The sequence below is a fragment of the Phymastichus coffea genome, unplaced genomic scaffold, assembly GCF_024137745.1.
Source record: "Phymastichus coffea isolate CEN01 unplaced genomic scaffold, Cenicafe_Pcof_1.1 PCOF00043, whole genome shotgun sequence".
Classification (NCBI taxonomy): Eukaryota; Metazoa; Arthropoda; class Insecta; order Hymenoptera; family Eulophidae; genus Phymastichus; species Phymastichus coffea.
In genome coordinates this window covers 2,192,192-2,208,184 of record NW_026706854.1, presented here as the reverse complement: position 1 = coordinate 2,208,184, position 15,993 = coordinate 2,192,192, and the positions used below count along the sequence as shown (strand labels likewise).

Genomic DNA, 15,993 nt, shown 5'->3' with positions numbered 1-15,993 from the left:
AGGCAGAGAGCAGGGCAGACAAGTGGATGGAGCGCACGTCGAGCCTCACAATGTCCCGTGACGAACAATAGTCCGCATCAATTCGGATGAGTCAATCACGGCCGCATCCTAATTCCGCTCGAAACATCCTCGCGCGCATATTGGACCGTGCGATGCATGGCCCTCGGTCGCGCGCTGACAATGTCGCCTCAAACGAGGCCCCACCGCCGCAGCCGCCGCCGCCGCCGCCGCTCGCTCCGACTGCCAATCGCCAGTAGTCGTCGCCCCTCGCCCACCCGCATACCTGTCTTTCCTCGTACCGACATACTGCGCATATAGCACCTGCACCCAAGCCAAGCGGGGGCCAAGAGTGGAGAAGCCGGACAAAGGCGGGAGGCGAGTTGACTGACCTTGGCGGCTGGCCGGGAGGAGCGAGACGGTCGCGGGCGCGAGCACGAGGACCAGCGCCAGGAGGGCGAGCGGCGGCGTGGCCGCGACCTCCATCAAGGAGCGGGAGCGCGAGCGGACAAGCGCCTACGGCTGGGCTGCAGCGCGACAGCTTCGACTGAGCGGAGCCGCAGGCAGCGAGCAGCGCCGCCAGCGAGAGCTCGTCCTCGGCGGCGGCGGCCGCGGCGGCAGCGGCGGCGGTTGCCCTCGTCGCAGCCGCCGTCGTGGCGCGCCTGCGCGGCTCCGCTACACGTGCGGCCACCATCGCGGAGCATCGTCTCCCACGGCAGACTCACTGTTGCGGACCCACTGTTGCCAGTGCACTGCTGGCGCGCGCGCACACACACATGCGCGGGCCTCCGAGCAGACCGGGGCCGTGCTCTGGCCTCTCGCCGACGCCACCGAGACGAGCAACAAGCGCGCGCTCCGCGGCGAGCCTTGACTGCGGGAAAAATTGCACTGCAGCCCAGTCTCCGTTATTAAATTTGCATGATAAGTCGACTTAAAACGAGACAAAAGAGAGATGGAAAGGGCAAAAGCGCAAGCCGAGGTGGAGATTGCTAGAAAACGACTGGCACAGCTTTCAAAGGTGCGAAAAGAGGAACGGCGAGGCGAGATAAGGAGCAGGCGGCTGAGGCGACGAGAGGCAGCGGAGGAGAGAAAGCAGAACCGAAGTGTATATGTACATTTTCACTGAAGGATCGGGAAGTTCATTTCCCGACTGCGCACCCCAGCCGACGGCGAGAAGTAATTCGATTTTCACGAGTGCACCGAGCGAGGCATCCAAGGCCCACGCGCTATATTGCACTCGCTCATCACGACGGGATCCGCCGAGGGCTCGCTCTCGAGCGTGGCGCGCGGCCGCGATAACGATCATCGACTGTGCACCCGACAATGACAGCTACAGCCATATTCGCTGGAAAAGATCTGCCGGCGGATAAGTGCTTTGAAGCGCGACTCCCCTTCGGAGCCAGCCCATTTCGTTGATTTGATATCCGAGGAGAGTCGCGGCCGAGTGGCTTGTTTTCGACGGACCTGTCGGCGCGCGTTGACGCATCCTTAGCGGCTTTAGCCTGATGAAATAATCGGCCGCGAGAGCGGGGAGACAGAACAAATAAAAGCGCCGCCGAACAAAGGGGGCAAGGCAAGGCTCTCCGGAGGCGTCGGCGCGCAGTGCAAGCTCGCGCGCGTACCGGGAAACAATCCCATTTTCGCGCTCTTATTTCGCGCTCGCTTAAGCGGGCTCTACCCCCCCCCCCCCCCCCCCCCCCGCCACCTCTCGTCCCTCCCGCCCGCTCGCCGGCAGTCCCCGACGTCTTTTTTCCAGCTGCGCGAGCTTTCGCTCTGCTCACGCTCTCGTTCCTTCTCTATTACGGCGCCCGGCCCGTTAAATATTTAACATCGCGTGCGGAGCTGTAAAAATCTCCTCTTTCTCGCAAAGCGAAAAGCCCGCCTCGCTTCGGCGCCTTACCTCGCCGCCGTTCTCCTCTTGCTCTGCCTGTCTCTCCTGCTCCCCCTGTCTATATATACATTCTTCGCGGCCCTTTTGCGCGTTAGCCCCGTCCCTCGCGCCAATAAAAGCCCACTATTCCGGCTGCTCATTCGCCTCGCTATTTCGCCGCTGACCCCTTGTAAACACCGGCAAATAAAGCGTTCGCAGGTCGCTCGGCCAAAGAGCTTTCGGTTGCCGAGCGTTGTCAGATATCCTGATATCCGAGGGGAGCGGCTGTCTGGCCTCGGGGGTAATGTGGACTGGTAATAAGGGGCTGCGCGCGCGCGCGAGACCGAGCGAGCGCCAGCGAGACAGAGAGCAATATTGCATTTACGCGCGAGCTTCTACGTATCGATCAGCGAGCGAGCGCGGCTCGCAGTTGCTTGCATGCGCCCGACCACCGCCTAGCGCCAAGACAATGCGACTCTGCGTCGGCAATCCAAGTCGATCGACTCGCCGCTGCGTTCGAGGGCGCCGAAGAATTTCATCCCGAGGTGTGATCGGCCACTGCACCGATGGCGAGTCGACGAGGCCCGATAAGGCGTAGGTTTGCATTGCAGCTCCCTGTTATTTTTGATTGATCGACGCCCCCCTCCTCCGTCTCTCTCTCTCGCTCTCTCTTTGCCTTTCCCGGTGAAGCTATGAATCACAACAGCGTACCCAGCTCCGCACTGACTTCAGCCAGTCTTTTGATGAGGCAATTAGTTCTCGCGTAATGCTCTCACACCTGCCGCTCTCTCCCTCTCTCTCTCTTTCTACTCTACTCGACTTGGCTCCACTGGCAAGATCCGTGCCCTCCTGACGACTGTGCCGGCAATTTTTCTCAATTAACCGCATCCCACTCTCCCCTTAGATTTTTCTTGGCGCCGCTATCGGATCTGCCGCTCTCCGCATCCTTGCTCGCGACGCGACAATCGACTGGAAATTGCCTCTCCGGTAACAGGCGCGCGCGCGCGCGCAACTACTGACATCTCGACCTTTCCCCTAAGCGCTCGCAACTAATTTTTTGGTTTTTAACGATATTTAGCCGGGCGCGCTGTTTGCAAACGGTCGCCCGGCGCACAATATTAAAAAGTGAAAAACTTGTAGCCGAACGAAAGTTTGGCAGCGGTGTGTCTGCGGAATTGGGCCGGCGCGCGCGGCCAGTTCCGGGAGTTGCATTGGCTGTCGGACAAGGCGTCTATATTAAAGCTTGAAGCTCGACGCCGAGCGGCGCTATTTAAAAGCGCTTCCCGAGTGGCGCTCGTCGCTGCGGCGCGCTCTCATCAACCAGTCATTTACGTGCCCGGCCGCCTCCAGCTCGGCAAATAACTCGGCCGCCGACGCTTTGCACTGGAAAAACTTGCCGAAGCCATTGCAGCAGCCCTCTCCGCGGGGCCGCCTCCCCGCGCACCCCGCGCACCCCGCGCACCCCGCGCCGCGTTCCGTCTTTTTACGGCGCGCGCCCCTTCCGCCAGGCCTCCGACGCCGAGCGCACCGAATTGTCTCGTTAGCCCTCCGCTCGTCCGCGTCGTTCCGTCGCCGATAGCGGCCGCGACGCCGCTGCACTCGCCGAGAGGAAGAAACCGAGCCGCGAGGATTAGAGAAGCAGCGCCGCTATCGCTAAATCACAGGATTATTGCCGTAAACTTTTGCTGAATTTCGGCCGCGAAGAGAGTAATGCGACTACTTTGGTCAATTTAGCCCGACGGAAATTTGTCGGTATCCCACAATGCGACTACGCAGTCATGCGTCTACAATTTAGCCGATGGCGCGACTCCGCGATTTATCTAACTGAGCTAATGCTGCGATATGACAAATTGCCGGAGCTTACGCACGGCCTTTTAAAGCTGCTTTCAATGGAGAACTCCTTTTAATTGTCGGCCGGTTTGCAGGCCCAGCAACACAGCGGAATTTGGAGTCGCTACTTTCGTCGACGTGTCGCAAGCCCCGTTGGAAATTGGCGGAGCGATATCGGATTTAGTTGTAGAGAAAGGGGCCGGGGAAAAAAGATAAGTGAAATTCGAGAGAAAGTAAATGGAGGCGAGGTTTGAACAGTAGATTGACTGTAGTCGCGCATATTTATATATCGATTGGCGAACGTGGGAGAGCGAGGGCAGCGGGAAGGGCTGCGGGGCTGGCGGGAAGACTGGCGGCGGTCGGGTGGGGGTATTTATTTTCCAGTGCGCTCTGGACTCGATGCAGAGCTAATATTTTTTTATTGTCCGAGGCAGGGAGCCACGGACGCCGAGCTGAAGTTGGCGCCCGACCGGGAGACGCGCGGCCCGATGATTCCGCATGGTAATTCGCGCGCAGCCAAGTTTTTCTACGTGACTTTGTTCATCGAGAAATTGCGGCGGCGACGGCAGCCCAAAAGCCTCTAGGTATAGGTGGGAGTCGCCGGGTGGAGGGTGGCAGGTATTTACCTCAAGATATAAATCTCGTTGGGGAAATTGGCATGCATGAGGATAGTCTGTGGCTGCGGTTTCGATTTAACGCGGCTGCAGCAAAACATATCTATCCGGCGTGGGCTCAAGAGGCTGCGGCTGCTGCAGATCTACATCATTGACCGATGCGAGAGCAGCACCGGGCCACGCCGCCCTCGAGTTCGGGGCTTTGCAACTGAGAAGCAATGCTCGATTGAGCGGAGCAGATTTAAGGGGAGGAAGGAAGCGACGGGCTTGGAATACAAGCGCGAGAATAGAAAGATAAAGGGGCACGGGGAGGCTGAGAGTTGCCAGTCGGGCAAAAAGAAATCGAATCCCTGGGGAGATCCTTTCAGCGGCTTTCCGAGCGCGCAAAGCGCAAATCGACGAGAGGCCAGAAAGCCACGTCTCCGCTAAGCCCATCGCCCATCCCGCCTCGGCTCGCGCTCGCTGGAATGGCTTAACGATGCCAGAAATCGTCGGCCACCTCGCTCTTTCTCCGCTCGCGCGCGTTCTCCAGCAGTCTGCCTTTATCTGCCGCCGACGAGAACTGCTTTTGCGCGCTCTCGCCTCCCCCATCAATCCGACAGACGGCTCACTGCTAAACTTGCCCTCGGCTATTTTTTTCCGGACCGCGTGCCCAAAGCCAAATTATAAACAGCGCGTCAAGTGCAGCGAAGCGCTGCTGACGCCGCTCGGCGCGTGCACCCCCGCCCAGGCGAACTCTCTCTCTCTCTCTCTCTCTCTCTCTCGGGCTGATCAGATTTCACGAGCGTGCAAACGCGTTCAATGGATACACGTATATATACGCGCTTAATAGTTAATCGCATTACATTACAAGCGTAGCCGCGTCGCTTCGACGTGCTCGCCGCCGCGAATCCGCCGCCACCTCGGCTCAGCGCGGCGCTCGATACCAGAGCTGTCTGCACCGCCGAGCTCGAGCCGACGAAGAATGAATTGCGAGCGTCGGGGCAAGAAGCAAAAAAGGGCAGCCGCGAGTCAACGCGATTGGAGAGAATATGTCATTTATATCTGATGAGCGGCCAAATGAAGTCGTTATCTGGCGCCGCGCTCCTCCGCCCCGATGCTGAGGTGGCGAAATTTAACAGCGCAGCCGGCAAAGGATGGGCCCCCGCTCGTCTCATAACTGCCAGCCAGCGCTCCGAAATGAAGCGAGCGGAAAAACCAGCTAGCTTCTTCCTGCCAACCAGCTTCCTTCTTTCTTCCCCTTCGACAGACACCCTGCTCCGCTCAGCGCAACTCTCGCGCTCATCTAGCGCTTTCGAATTGTTTTTTTTTCCTTTTTCTTTCAATTTAACAAACCTTGTGTTTTTGCTCGCGCTGGAAGAAAAAAAAGAGAAGAGGAGGAGGAAGGGGGATGAAGAAAAAAATAAACGCGAAAATCGCGCGCTCTTCCCTTCGGCTTTCCTTGGAAACTCTCAGAATGTTTGCTCGTTGGCGAAAACTGACTGAGACAGGGGCTGCTTGCCTGCCTTTTGATGATGAAAATGGGATGTTCGCGCGCCTCTTGTCTTCCACAAAGCTGCCATCTCCTCAGCCGGTATTCTTTCTCAACTCGTCTTTTGTTGCTCTTATTTCTCGCTCCATCATCTCTCACATCTGCCCGCTTTCATGCATCAAATCAAAGAAAAATAAGTTGGTTTTTCATCGACGCTTTGCATCGAGCAGCCAGTCAAGCTCTTTCAAAAGACGCACAACAATGCCCAGTCACCTAGACTCGCACGGCTATAACCTCCGATGCGTTTCTCCTCTCTTCTATCGACTCACTCGCTCGACTACAGCGAACGCGTGTTGCTTGTTCTCTACAACTATATCGCAACTGGTATTTTTATTATTATTATTTGCTACTCTCATTATTGCTTTTATTATGATGATGCGTCAACGCTAAAAGTGAAATTGTTTTTCTTTTGCCGTTTTTGCTTGGCTGGCAATATGTACATTAGTCTATTGTTCGAGTGAGAGAGGTAAATGCATTCTCGTTGCGATGTTAGCGGGAACAGAGGGTAATTTTCAGGTCTTTTCAGCTTGAAAGCGCAAAAATAGGATGACCAAAAGCTGAATGGTAAATGGTGCTAGATAATGATCGAACAATTTAGAGAGGCCGGCTTGGAAGCTGCGATACTCCGCGTGCGGAATAATTGTTATTTCAGCGCTCCGAGCAATTTCGCCATTTGGCCGAGTTGCCGTGGGAATGAAGCCGTGGCCGAGGACGCGCGGTCGCGCGGCGTATTTTTCGAGCGAGCGAGCGAGCCGCCCGGTAAAAGCTCGTCAATGTTTAACGTAATCGAGCGGCGACAAAAGGAGCGCGCAGACACGGAATATCCTTTTAGGCGCTCGCGAGCGAGGAACAGAGCGAGAGTGCGCGGCGGCGGCAGCGGCGGCAGCGGCGGCAGCGGCGGCGGAGCGGGAGGCGAGAGAGAGGACTAAGAAAACGCTCGACTCGAGCCGCCGTCCTCGTCGCGATTCCTAATGGAGTCACGCCCAGCCGGAGATGGGCGGCTGGAGAGCGTCGGGCGCGCGCCGAGAAAAATAGATATCGCCGTCGCCGTTGGAATAGCAGCTGCCGAAAGCCGGGAATTGTAAATGAGGGCAAGATTAGAGCGCGATTTAGGCAGGGGGGCTTGTATCGCAGGCGAGCAGAACGGTCAGCGGGCGTCGGCCGGCGGCCGGCGGCAAGCTGCTTAAATCGAACAAGAAGCATCACAAGCGCATTAAACTCGGTAAAATACCCGAGGGAGAGATTTTCCGGGGGATTTTCCCAGGGTGCTCTTGAGAGTCATACATATTTCAGAAAGTTTGTAGCCTCGTCCGATGTGTACACATATATCCATGTATATGTATCTCGTAAGTATCAATGTAGCGATATGATGATGGTCGATGCGGGTCGGGCGGCCAAACGAGGTCAGAAGCAGACGCGGGCGGAGAGGTGAAAAGCCGATTCGCCGAGTGATCGAGACGCAGGTGTAAGCGCGTGCAGCGAGCGAGTTGCAGGGCCGGGGCGAAGTTAAGCAGCGCCGGGGCGCCGGGCGAAAGGAAGGAAAGAAGGATCGAAGTAGGTTGGGGTGGCGCGGTAGATAAGTGCTGCGTACGTGTGGCCAGGCGAGAGAAATCTGGCCTGGAGCACTCGGTAATACCGGGGGCTTGTGTATGCTCTGGCAGCTCTTCTCCCAAACTTTTGTACGTGCGCGCCGCGTCTCGTTCTGGGGCTTTTGTTGGCAAGTGCCTGCCGCTGCATACCGATACGCGGCTGGCGCTGGCTGCGCCGCGCCGCGGCTCTCGGACCGGCTCCCCGACCGGCTGCGGGGCCCGCGATCGGCGGCAGCCTCCGTCTTACGCGCACCCCAGTTCAACTTTTAAACAGCCTCGTCTGCAACCTGTTTGCCGCGCGCTTCTTATTCTCTCCTTCCGAGCAACTAGCCGCGGCCATTACAGCCGGCAATCGGCCGCCACTACGCGCCTTGAGCCTCCTTCTGCTCCAGAGACCTAATCGGTCGCGCCGCGGCCAATCATCCGGGCCGTTGGTCTCCTCGTAAGATTATCGATTGTGCCTTAATAATTGACGATCTAGCGATTCGGCGCTCGCTCGACGATGCGCGTATGTGGGTCGCGGCCCGGCTAATTTACCTTAATCCGTCTGCCGAGCAATCAGCGTCTTGTGATCGTTAACCCTTGACGAATGCGCGCCACGTTCAAATTCTTCTCGTTTTCATTTGGACTCGTCGCAATTTACTTGGGCCACGCTTTGGCGGGCCGACGGGCTTGCCGAGCTTGCACAAGCCGCCGTTTACGCTAAGCAGAACGAAAGAAACTCGCAAGATTCGCCATATTGCAGGTAGTACTTACGTAGCCAAGACGTGCGCGCGCGAGGCACTTTGAAAGTCGATTGACGAAAAGAAAATAGAAGTCGACGTGGCGTGCGATGACCGAATAAAGCGTGCCCGCTATAGATCGAGGAGAACTGTTAAAGTGTCGCGTTGAGTGGGACGCGTGCCGTTAACATAAATATTCCCAAGATAAACGTTTAAGGCCCGCAAGCGCAGGGGAGAAAGAGGGAGGTCGGGAGGGAGAGCGGCGGCGCAGATACATCCTCGCTCGAGTTTTCCTTGGCTTGTCGGCAGCCGCAAACAGCGCGAGTCTGTGTGCGCGCGCGATCAGGTCGAACTCGCGATAGGGCGAGAAAGAAAGCAGGCAAGAGAGCCAGTCAAACTGATGCGATGGTTTAGCAGTCACGCGATTCACGTCGCCGTACCGCTTTGAGCCACCCTCCACCGGTATCCGCCTCAAGCTCCAGGCTTTCTTATTTTAATCGAGCTCGCGAGCTGCCGAGAGGAGCAGGCTGCCAGGCTGCCAGGCAGGCAGGCAGGCAGGCAGGCGGGCAGGTGGGATACGGCGACGACGGCCACTCGGGCCATTGTAGCCAGTGCAGCTCCGCTCTAATGATGAATGGCCCATGAAAGAAACATGATGATTAGGCTGGCCAATGAAATTCAATGGCACAGCTCCGGAAACGCTCATGTCGATGAAGCTCCGCGCAGAGTCGGTCAGTGAGTCCGGGAGGGCCGTTAATGCGCGAGCCGCGGTATATAGATATACGCGTGTGTACGCGTATGCCCCGCCGCGTCGCACGTGGCTCGCTTCGAAATGGTGACTCGCTGACTCGGCCGAACCATTCGCAGCCCGATCACATCCGCGCGCACAGCCAATCCACCCAGCTGCCGGCGATCAATTCTCTGCCCCTATCTCCTCTGGCCTCCCGCCCCTTCGCGTCCTCTTCTTCGTTCCTGCGGATGATCGTCAGCCGGTGACGATGTGCGGAGTGGCGCGGCCGCGCGCGTGCACGCATCCGAGCCGCGGTTGCCGCCGCGGCGCGTCGCAAAGTATTGGAAAGTACCGGCTGGCGCTCGACGAGCGCTTGTTATCTCGACGGTTGACACTGTATGTGTTGGCTCGCTGCAACGAGAAAAAAATCAGAGCCGCGGTGGCGGCGGCGGCGGTGGCGGTGGCGGCACTCGGCTGCAATCGATTGCCGAGCAGTGGCGGAACAGCGGCGCGGCGCGGCACGGCGCGGCGGGGCGAGGCGAGGCGAGGCGAGGAAAGGGCTAAGAAGAAACGACCTGGAGATAAGATATTTCTTGGCGAGCGCTTTATTTGCGGTGCAGACGGTTAATGAGGGTCCCCTGATAAATGGCTGGCGGGGCGAGCCACGGCGGTGAGCGGCCCGTAGCATCCTCGCGTCTCGGCGGGCCCCTCGCGCCCCTCGAAGACGAACACGCGGCGGCGGCTTAGCCGTCGCGAGATTTGTCGACGGCGCGCCCGCGTCCGTTTTTCGCGGGGCGCGCGCGGCCCCGCGTTCGGCGCCTCCGCGAATAATGGAAATGACGCCAGCGCGCGGCGCGCGGCGCGCGGCGCGTTCGACGTGATAAATATAGCTGCAATCTGGCTCGTCTCGAGCGAGCGCGCCTTCTCCGACGATTGATTACCAGCGCCAGGATAAATCTAGGTCGCACATTAAGCTCAGCCAATACGGCTCGCCAATGCGCCACGGCGCGCCGCGCCGCGCCGCCGCTCTATCCGTGCAGGTGCACACGAGCGCGCCCCGTCGCGCTGCTCGGCCGCCTTCTTCTTTATCTCCGGCCGAAAGTTGCGCCCGGCTGCCTAATGGCATTCGGCGCCTTAATATTCAGCGCCCACCTGGAGCCGCGTCCTGCCAACGGGCGCAGCCTATTATCGCGGCTCGGCCCGCAGAACGGAATCAGCCGGCCGGGACGTGATCTCGAGCGCCGCGCGCAGATCGAATAAAAACTCGATTTCCGCAGGGCGACGCGCCGCGAGGGAAAGTCGGCGCCGCGCGGCCACGACCAAATCGAGATATATATGATTGGGTTGCGCGGCAGGCGCAGCTCGGCCGCAACTGGTGGACACGTACGGCTGCACCCGCTCACCACGGACCGACAGCCAATGTACGAGGGAGTGCAAGTCGAGCCGCACTCGCGATCCAATGATCTCGAGGCGCCGTCGCGAGATTGGCTCCGCTCGGTGGCCAGCCGCCGCGCGACGTCCGCCCGAGTCGGGGCCGCACTCGCGGACGCTGCGCCGCTAACTGGCGCCGCCCGATGCACTCGGCCGTGGTGTCGCGCGCGCCGGAGTCAAACAGGTAGATCGACAAATTGACGGCTGCCAGCGCTCGAGGGTCAGTTTTAATAGAATCCCTCGGCTTTCATCGGCTTATGCAGCTTTTCAAAAGAGTGCTCGAGAGGCGAGCTGCTAGCCCCGAGCCAGAGGGGCTGTTTTGGCCGGCTGCATCACATTTTGCTTAAATTCTGCTGCTGCCGGCCGACGGCTGCATTCTAAGAGGGAGGGAGCCGCTGGATAAGAGGCACTTTCTTGATATTGCCTCTTCTCTTTTTGACCGGCCAGGAGCATTGCGCGTTTTTCCGCGTAACTATTTAATGGAGCTACCGCAGAAAATGTGCGGCTGGAAGAGAGAGCGAGAGAGCGTGGAAGAGGGGGAGACCGAGGGAGAGAGGGAGAGCGAGAAAGAGGGTGCAGCGCTCCTTTTGAAAGTCACTGAACTGACGCTGCCACTGCTCTTCCCTCAATAAACGAGAGCGCAACCGAGGCTGAACAAAGAATCCGGCGCAAAAGGAAAAACGCCGGGGCTATTTTTTCCTCACACTGTGCACGTGTATGCGTTACATTGATGCCCGCTTGAGCGCGCTTGCTCGAAATATTTACCCTGCCTGCCTGCCTGCCTGCCTGCCTGCCTGCCGATCTTCCCTTCTAAGCCTCTTTCATAATACACCTGCAGCGCTATTACTCACAAACTCGAGAGACCAGCCGCTTTTCCTCTTATTAACTCCTGTATAATTGAATTATCTCGCGAAGGAGCCCCGATTAACTTAGCGCGCACTCTTTGCGCCCATTACTTTCATTCTTCATCAACATTATCATCATCATCTTACCCGCGAAACCAGATATACTCGCCTTTGTACGAGCTATCTTTTCAAAAAATCTTGCCTTACAGCCACAGCCTTATTGTGCTCGGCTGCGCGCTGCCTGAACTTTAACAAATTTTTGCAGTGGTACTCGAATATCTGCTCGGCGCGCGCTTCTTTCGACAGTCTCTCTTATCGACCTTTTTTCCTCCATCCTGCCCCCGTCGGCCGCTCGCTCTTCCTTCCTTCCTTCCTTCCGATCCTTCAGCTGTTTCTCCCCGGCTGCTACTGCTCTTCCAGTCTTCGTCTGGTCTTGTTACGCGAACGTTATCAATGCAGAGCAGCTCGTGACGTGACAATTAACGCGTGAGTAATCGAGCGGAGGCTGTCGCGCTCCGGCGCCGCTCATTGGCAAATAATACGAGGCGGCGAGCCTACCCGAGCGCGCAGCGTCGTCCATCAGGCGAACGGCCAGGCGCTAACGACGAGCTGTGCGGCCGCTGCTCCGACGCGCGCCCGAGTAACGAGGAGAAATGAAGTGGCGGAGTCAGGGGCGCGCGAGCGGGGCCCGAAGTGTTCGCGGCTCCTCGGCCGAGCGGCGATCGATAATCGTGCCTCATCTGTTGCGTCTGGCCGCGCTGGTTTTTGGCGGCACTGGATGCCGGCCAAGCGGCGCCGATCAGGACCGAGCGCCTTCGCGGACGCGCCCGCGGCGAGCTCGGAGCGCCGAGTCGAGCGCATGAATTACGCAGGCGACCCGGTCGACCCGCTTATTCGGCTGCCCGGTTATCGAGCTGTTTATTTTTGCTTTCGCAGATAGCCGCGACGGCTTGTTATCGACTTGTTGAGCGGCGCGCGCCCGAAATTTTACAAGGAGAATAATTAATGTCTGGCCTTTTTCTCGCCAGCTATTCCCATTTCGCCGAGTTAACGTAAGCAGATTTGAGCTAAATCTCTATACGATTTACGCAAATGCGGCTTACTAAACTCCGAACCAAACAACGTGCAAGATAAGCTGACTTTCTCTGCAAATCTTTCCAGATGCTAAGCAGTCGTGAGTTAAGCCGAAACTAGCCCGTGAATAGAGGGCCCCGTGAATATTATTCTTCCGTTTGTAGGCAGCATTAGGAGAAAGACGAGAAGGCAGCAGCAGCAGCAGCAGCAGCAGCAGCAGCAGCGCGGCTTTGTTGGCGCGATAAAAAGATGAGCTTGCGCGAGTGGAGCCAGCGAGAAAATAGGAAGGAAGAAAGAGCCAGCAGCCTGCTGGCTAGCCGGGTTTCAATGCCAGAGGCTCGCTCTCGTTCCGCTGGAAGTGGATTTCTCACAAGGTAAACGAATCAGGGGTTGATTTCTCAAATAGTTTTCTCCTCCCAACTACCCACCTACAGCCTGCCCGCCTGCCCGCCTGCCCGCCTACCCACCTACCCACCTACTCGTCGCCGACGCCGAACACGACGGCCACTACGGCTTTATCTCGCTATCGAATTTCTCACTACTACACATTTATTCGCTATAAGCTTTTTCCCGGAGCACAAAGCGACGCCGTCCGAGCGAGCTCGCGCGCGAGACAACTTTTTTTCTAGCGCGAAACAACCGAAACTGCAGGGAGGGCGGGAGGTAGGGAGGGAGAGCGAGAGACGCGGCCAGAGGAGCGAAAGTGAGAAAAAGAAAAGCGAGGCAAATAGCGTCGGCTTGATTGATCGAGTGATTGATCGATTGGCCGGGCGCGTGTTTTGACAGCTCAGATTCACGCCGGATGTGAGTAGAGCCGCCGCCTGGTCAGCATTTGCATATTACATAAAACATTGGGAAAGGTTTGTTATTCGGCTGTTTGCCCGCAAAAGGCAAAACAATCAAATTAGTCGGGCAGCCAGGTAAAACTTGGAAAAAGTGCTGGACTCGCTAGGGCGAATTTATTGTCGCAGATTATCTGGCCGGGCTCCAAACACAGCTCCGTCTCGAAGAAACGATCGGGCAAAAAGAGAGAGCTTTCGTCCTCGGGCGCAGCTTTGAATCCGTTCCCCGCCTCTCGCAATAGAACTACATTGCTTTTCATTGTGGATGGACCACTTGAACAACGGCCAACATGGCGACTTTCTCTCTCTCTCTTTCTCTGCCTCTTTTTCTGTCTCTCCGCTCTCGCTCGCCCTTCGCGGAAGAATGTAATGAATTTATACTCGAGGCGGAGACAGCCAGAGCTGCTAGAATGTGTTTTGCAGTCGGAGGAAAGGAGCGAGGACTGGACGCGAGCGAAGGAATGCGCCGCTGCAGCCGAGTGGACTTGACTCTGTCTCTCTCTCCCTCCTTGGCTCTCCGGACAACATTGGCCGCGGCTTTTCGAACAGCAGATTCGAGAGACCGACAGACATCGCGTGCGACCCGGCTTCCGGCGGCTGACAAGCGTTTAACGCCTCGCGTCCGTCATCGACGCTGTAAAGCTCATTCTTTTCGGCGCTCGCGCGCCGCCGCCCGTGATTGGATAACTATCGCTGTGGGCATAATCAGATATCGCGCCGGCGGCCCGCTCGCCGACTCGACTCGTATAAATGCTCGATATTAACCGCATGATTGCCACTAGTCGAAGCGGCGCCCACCTTTCGCTCAAATTAATTAGCGAACTAATTTAACTTGCTGCATCGCACTGCTCGTGCACGCACACAAAACGCCAAAGCTCCAACTCTGCCGCCCGCCCGCCCACCTGCCCAGTCTGCAGAAAAGCAAACCCCTTTCGCACTTCTCTCTCTCTCTCTCTCTCTCTCTCTCTCACGCGCGGGCGCCCCATGCAAATTTCTCCGCTTCAAACTTGAGCGTGCGCCCGCAGCGTGCACTCGCAGTCCCATCGAGAAAAGAAACTTCTCGCGCCAACGCCAAAGCCACGCCAGCGGTCATTTTCGCTCGCGCGTCCCCCACCCCGGCTGCCTGCACCTGTCCGTCGACGCGCTTACGTAACGAGCGGCTCCACGGGACGGCGATCGCGTCGCGCTGCTCGTGGACCCCTGTCGCCGACCGGATGCCAAATATTGATCTGAGCATCATGAGAATAAGCGGCGGCGCGCGACGCCCGATGGCCAACCGACAGACAGAGAAAAGGATAAAAAGAAGCGCAGCGGTTATCGGCTCGAGCGAGAGAGAGAAAGAGAGCGCGAGCGCGCGGGGGCATTTAATGCGATTGGCTGGGGGCGAGAGCGGATAAAACGCTTATCTGGAGAGGGAGAGAGAGTAGCCACTAGGTGTCGAGCGATAGCCTTGTATCGCAGCTGCATAGAGCGTGCACTTGAGAACGCTCGAGGCTTAACGCGTATCGCGTGCCGCTTGCAACCACCTGCGAGTCGAGTCGACTGCGGGGGCCGGGCGAGTCGGCGGTCGCGGGTCGTGCGAGCCGGGGAGCAGCTTAATTCGCGTGCTGGCAAATAATTAGCAAAGTTGCGGCAACCTGCCTCGGCGCGCCGCTTGACAAACTGCGAGCAGCAGACTCGCGCCCCAAATGAATTTAAATTGCCGTGGCTGCGACGCGCGGCTCTGCTCGGCGTCTGCCAGTCAGCGGCCCGGGCGGCGCGACGTCACTCGCCAGACGACACTCACCGTCGACGAGCCGCAGCAGCAGCGGCGGCGGCAGCAGCAGCACCACCACCACCACCAGCAGCACGAGGCTCCTCAGCCCGCCGTGAGTCTGCATCCTGGCGGCCGGCCGCGTGCGCCCGACAGTCCAGCTCTACGCGACTGCTCTCCGCCGACTGGCGCCCGTAGCTCGTCCTGCGCGAGCCGAGAGACTCGGGCCGGCAACCTCCTCCTCCTCCTCCTCCTCCTCCGCCTCCTCCTCTTCCTCCTCCTCGTTGTCCTCCGTCGTCTCGTCGACCTCGTCTCTCTCTCTCTCTCTCTCTCTCTCTCTCTCTCTCTCTCTCTCTCTCTCTCTCTCGCTCGCTCGCTCGCTCGCTACTTTGTGTGTCGCGTCGCCGCGAGCGCGCGCATCGCTCGCGACCTCTGGCGCGCATGCGCTTTGCCTCGTCCTCGCGATCCGGCGCCCACCCACGTGCATTCGACACCCCTGCACCTATTTTCACCCCCGGCCGCCTCGGCGCCTTCCCCGCCGCGAACGCGCTTTTTTTCCCTTTTCCCGTCTGTTTGTCGCTCAGGCGGCTGCAGCGCTCTCGAGCGCTCGCCGCGCGTCCACTCGTGGTCGTCGATGGCGATCCGATGTCCGCGAGTGGATCTCGACGCAACAAAGTGCAGCCTAATTAGAGTAATAACTCGGACGCGCTGTAAGCCCCTCACGTACTCCGTAATCGCTGGCGCGAGTACAAATGGCTCGAGATGCTGCTCTACCCTAATGGTTATATATACCGGCAGCGTGCGAGTTCGCATTAGATTTCTGATTCCAATAAATTGAGCGTTAAGGGGCGCTACGAGGCGGCGAGCGCGCCCTTAGCTCGGCCGAGGCAGCAGCAGCAGCAGCAGCAGCAGCAGCAGCAGCAGCAGCAGCAGCCACGCGCCGAGCAGCGACAACAACTCGCGTAAGCCGGCAAATTGTTGCTCGGCGGCGTTATCGACTCGCCTGCGCTCGGTTTTTCGCGCCCGCGCGCCGCCACCTGCAGCTAGACGGGGAGGACCACTCGCCGATTACAAGAGCATTAGTAATGACCGGGGCAGATTCGCGCGTCGCGAGCGCGCTCCAATTATTCGTTTAATATTGCTCGAGTGGCTGCTACCAGAGAGC

At 58.4% G+C, this 15,993-nt stretch overlaps 1 protein-coding gene across 2 annotated transcripts in view; it reads right to left on the bottom strand.

Moving 5' to 3' along the window:
* The window catches only part of LOC131664274 (lachesin-like), a 30,405-nt gene extending 15,402 nt beyond the window's left edge, over positions 1 to 15,003 (bottom strand). For both annotated transcript variants that reach the window (XM_058935240.1, XM_058935241.1), the window contains exon 1: positions 14,862 to 15,003. In XM_058935240.1, the coding sequence (XP_058791223.1) occupies positions 14,862 to 14,955 (94 nt within the window). In that variant the 5' untranslated portion in view covers positions 14,956 to 15,003. The remainder of the gene's footprint in view (positions 1 to 14,861) is intronic.
* Between the last annotated feature and the right edge of the window lie 990 nt (positions 15,004 to 15,993).